This window comes from Limulus polyphemus, unplaced genomic scaffold, assembly GCF_000517525.1.
Source record: "Limulus polyphemus unplaced genomic scaffold, Limulus_polyphemus-2.1.2 Scaffold1449, whole genome shotgun sequence".
In the NCBI taxonomy this organism is placed as follows: Eukaryota; Metazoa; Arthropoda; class Merostomata; order Xiphosura; family Limulidae; genus Limulus; species Limulus polyphemus.
In genome coordinates this window covers 39,367-42,669 of record NW_013667059.1, presented here as the reverse complement: position 1 = coordinate 42,669, position 3,303 = coordinate 39,367, and the positions used below count along the sequence as shown (strand labels likewise).

The window sequence follows — 3,303 nt, the reverse complement described above, 5'->3', positions numbered from 1 at the left end:
GATTGCGAGTCGAGCGCCCTAACCACCTGGCCACGCCGGGCCGCAGTAGTTTGTAAACTGTATATCTGATGATATCATTACGTTGTATGCCTTTCACCTTTATAATTGGAGAAGTAAAACTTGGCTCATTAAAAGAGCAGTATCACAAGATATATTTGTATTTATGACAGTAGCTAATTATATCTTGTCATTTGGAACCTTTTAGTAAGCACAACTTTGATGTAAAGATAAATAAAGATGAATTTAGTTTCAAAACTTAACCGAAAAACATTAGTTTAATGATCGCAGAGGTTTTTCTTTCCAAAACAGTATTTAGTCTTTCAGTGAAATAACTTAGTGTTACGAACATCCTGATTTCATAAAGTTTCAAAATGAATTTAAGCTAGCTATATATTAGCCATTTCATAGTGGTATAACGTTTAAAGAATAATATTTATTTTCCATAAACATTTAATTTTGTGAATGAATAATGTAATGATGAAATTTGAATTATTTTCATCAAATTTTATAATGTACAAAAAAAAAAAATTTAGAACCTAACTAGTTTTTTTTTCTTCTAAATTTTAAGCTGTTGTAAACGAATATAATTTATTACAAACTAACAATTTTCTTATCTTGGCTATAAAGTAATATTATTTATAACAAGCTAACAACCTTATTCTACCTTAGCTGTAAAGTAATATCATTTATTACACTCTAATAGCTTTTTCCTTGCCTTGGCCGATGTTGAGGAGTAAGGCTCATCAAAGAGGGACCACATTTTTGGTTTGGCGTTTTGCCACCAGCTTAAAGTTCCGTTCAGGAAGTCTTCTTCCATTCCAAACTTACGGGCTATTTCTTCATCACCAGGTTTGTCGGTGTCAAGATCTAATCTGTCTAGAACAGTTAGAGTCTCTTGGGTGTCTCGATGCTGCGTGTAGGTCATCCAGCAACAAGGCTCTACTTGGTTGGAATCCAGACCCCAGAATTCCAGCTCTTCCTCAAACAGTGGGCCGCAGACATCTGTGGGGTAATGGAGTTTCCCGGTTCTGTAATAGTTTAGTATCTGTCCAAAAACACCGGGATGCCGGTCGAAGAAATATTCATTTAAAACCGTATCGTAATTCGCCAAAGCTTCTGTTAAGCGAGAGAGTCTGGTGGCTGGAATTTTCTTCAAGGTGGCTTTGTAGGTTTCGTGGCGGATTCCGCCAACGTTCAACACCACCCGGTTTTCTGCATCTAAATTCATGACGTCAAGCCCAGACCTGGTGACGTTGCTTGTGAAACTGGTACTCGGTAAAGGCGCCACTGCTTTCAACTTTAGAGAACACCAAAGTCGAAATATTTATTATTAGGCATCTGCACTTTATCAGTCATAAGGGGTAAATCTGTAAAATACAATGAGAAAAAAAAAGAGCAAACTAATCTTATATTTTGTCCTATCTGATTAATTCACACCTTTAAAGAGCTAGAACTAACAGTATTTTTCGATTTTGTGGTCCAGAATAATGATCAACAAGATTTTTATAATGAATATTTATATCGTTTTCATTCTGTAGAGAATAAAATGCTACCAATATCTTGTTATCTTTTACATATTCTTCAATAGTATGAAAACATGTTTTTAAGTGTATAACCATTATAAAAGCAGTCATTAGATTTGTATATAGCCTTCCCAGTTAAGAAACGTTTTGGTTATGAAATATCATGTTCTAACCATATAAAGGGCTACATTACAGTCAACATAACCACGTTCGGCCATGCTCTATCTGACAGTCAGGCTTCTTGACAATAACTGTGGTGTTTAGAAAGGCTCTGACATAAGGCTGTCGTGTTCAAGACACACCACTACTCCTTGTTAGCTTTCTATATGTCATCAAGTATGTGAAGAAGACAGTATCACAGCGCCAGTATAAACAGTTTTAACGCACTGAAATCCATAGGTGGTCCATCTGGCAATTTGGCCGATATGTTTTTGGATGGAATATAACGAAAAGCTGTTTTATTCTTCGGTTGCTTGAAGTATACGATGGTTGAATGAATATACCATATAAGGAACTTATGTATAAATTATTTGTGTCACTTTTACAGTTGGAGATCCTTCTTGCCTATAATATGGCCGTTACCAGCATCATGTGGGTGGCTTTTGTGACTGACCTTGGTGCATGCCGATTATTATTTGTTACAAGATGCTGCACTTTGATCACCACTGCCGGGCTGCTCTTTGTTGCAGGTGTGTTTCTGGATGGTCCTGGTGACACAAGTTGATCCACATTTCTTTGTTTATCATCTGAAGACATCTTTATGGCCTAATTGTACGAATACTTTGCGTCGAAAAGGACTGTTAAATACCATAAGCAGTAACTTTCTGATGGCATACCACTACCTACGATGTGAAAATGTAGTTATCATATATGACATTCACCGCGAGTTTATATCGGCTGTAGTTGTCATGTGACTCTGCTGATAAACACATTTAAAATAGTTGAAACATATCGTTCTCCACCCTGTTTATAAGAAGTAGTGTACTATATGAATCTAGATTGTAAAAGCTCATGTTTGAAAGATTATGTATAAGCTACGTGATGTCATATAAGACGTGTGTTGGATGTCTAAACGCATCTTATAGACAGGAAGGATCAAAATAAAATGAGCTTGTTTCTAGTTCTAAAAAACTAGTTTCAGCCATGAATTTTTAGAGTATGAAACCATATATTCTCTGTGTCTTTCTACTTCTAATTAAGCTAAGACCATTCTACTCCTAGTTATGTTATAGTCCTTCTACTACGAGTTGTGTTGCGACCCTTCTACAACAAGTTGTGTTAAGGTCCTTATACTCCGAGTTTTGCTACGTTTTTTCTACTCAGAGTTATGATACTGTCCTTCTACTACAGGTTGTTTAAGGTCCTTCTATTTCGAGTTTGGTTACGGTCTTTCTACTCCGAATTTTGCTACGTCCTTCTAATACGAGTCAGGTTAGGGTCCTTTTACAACAAGTTGTGTTAAGGTCGGAGTTATGATACAGCCATTGAGGGCTATTTTCTTATTTTTGTTTTCTCTATGTGAGTTTTATTTTTATAGAGAGTTGAGGTTACGGCAATTCTTCTTCCAGATTTGTTATGGCTTTTATGGGTTATTTTCCGATTTATGCTGTTTTCCTCTTTATTCGAGTGTAATTTCTCTAGAAATGTGAGGTTGCAGTCCTTTTCTTCTTTAACTTTGAAGAGAAAGACTATAAGGAAGGCAGCTATTCATCATCACCCGCCGCCAAGTGTTGGGCTATTCCTTATCAATTTATTGTGGGATTTCCAGTACCATGTAACA

General features: G+C 36.2%; 1 protein-coding gene across 4 annotated transcripts in view; it reads right to left on the bottom strand.

Moving 5' to 3' along the window:
- LOC106463627 (potassium voltage-gated channel protein Shaw-like) overlaps positions 1-3,303 on the bottom strand; it is a 39,311-nt gene that overhangs the window by 33,533 nt on the left and 2,475 nt on the right. For 3 of the 4 annotated variants that reach the window (XM_022391169.1, XM_022391167.1, XM_022391168.1), the window contains exon 2: positions 716-1,367. In XM_022391169.1, coding sequence (XP_022246877.1) covers positions 716-1,228 — 513 coding nt within the window. In that variant the 5' untranslated portion in view covers positions 1,229-1,367. The remainder of the gene's footprint in view (positions 1-715; positions 1,368-3,303) is intronic. The other variant, XM_013923674.2, reaches the window with a different exon arrangement.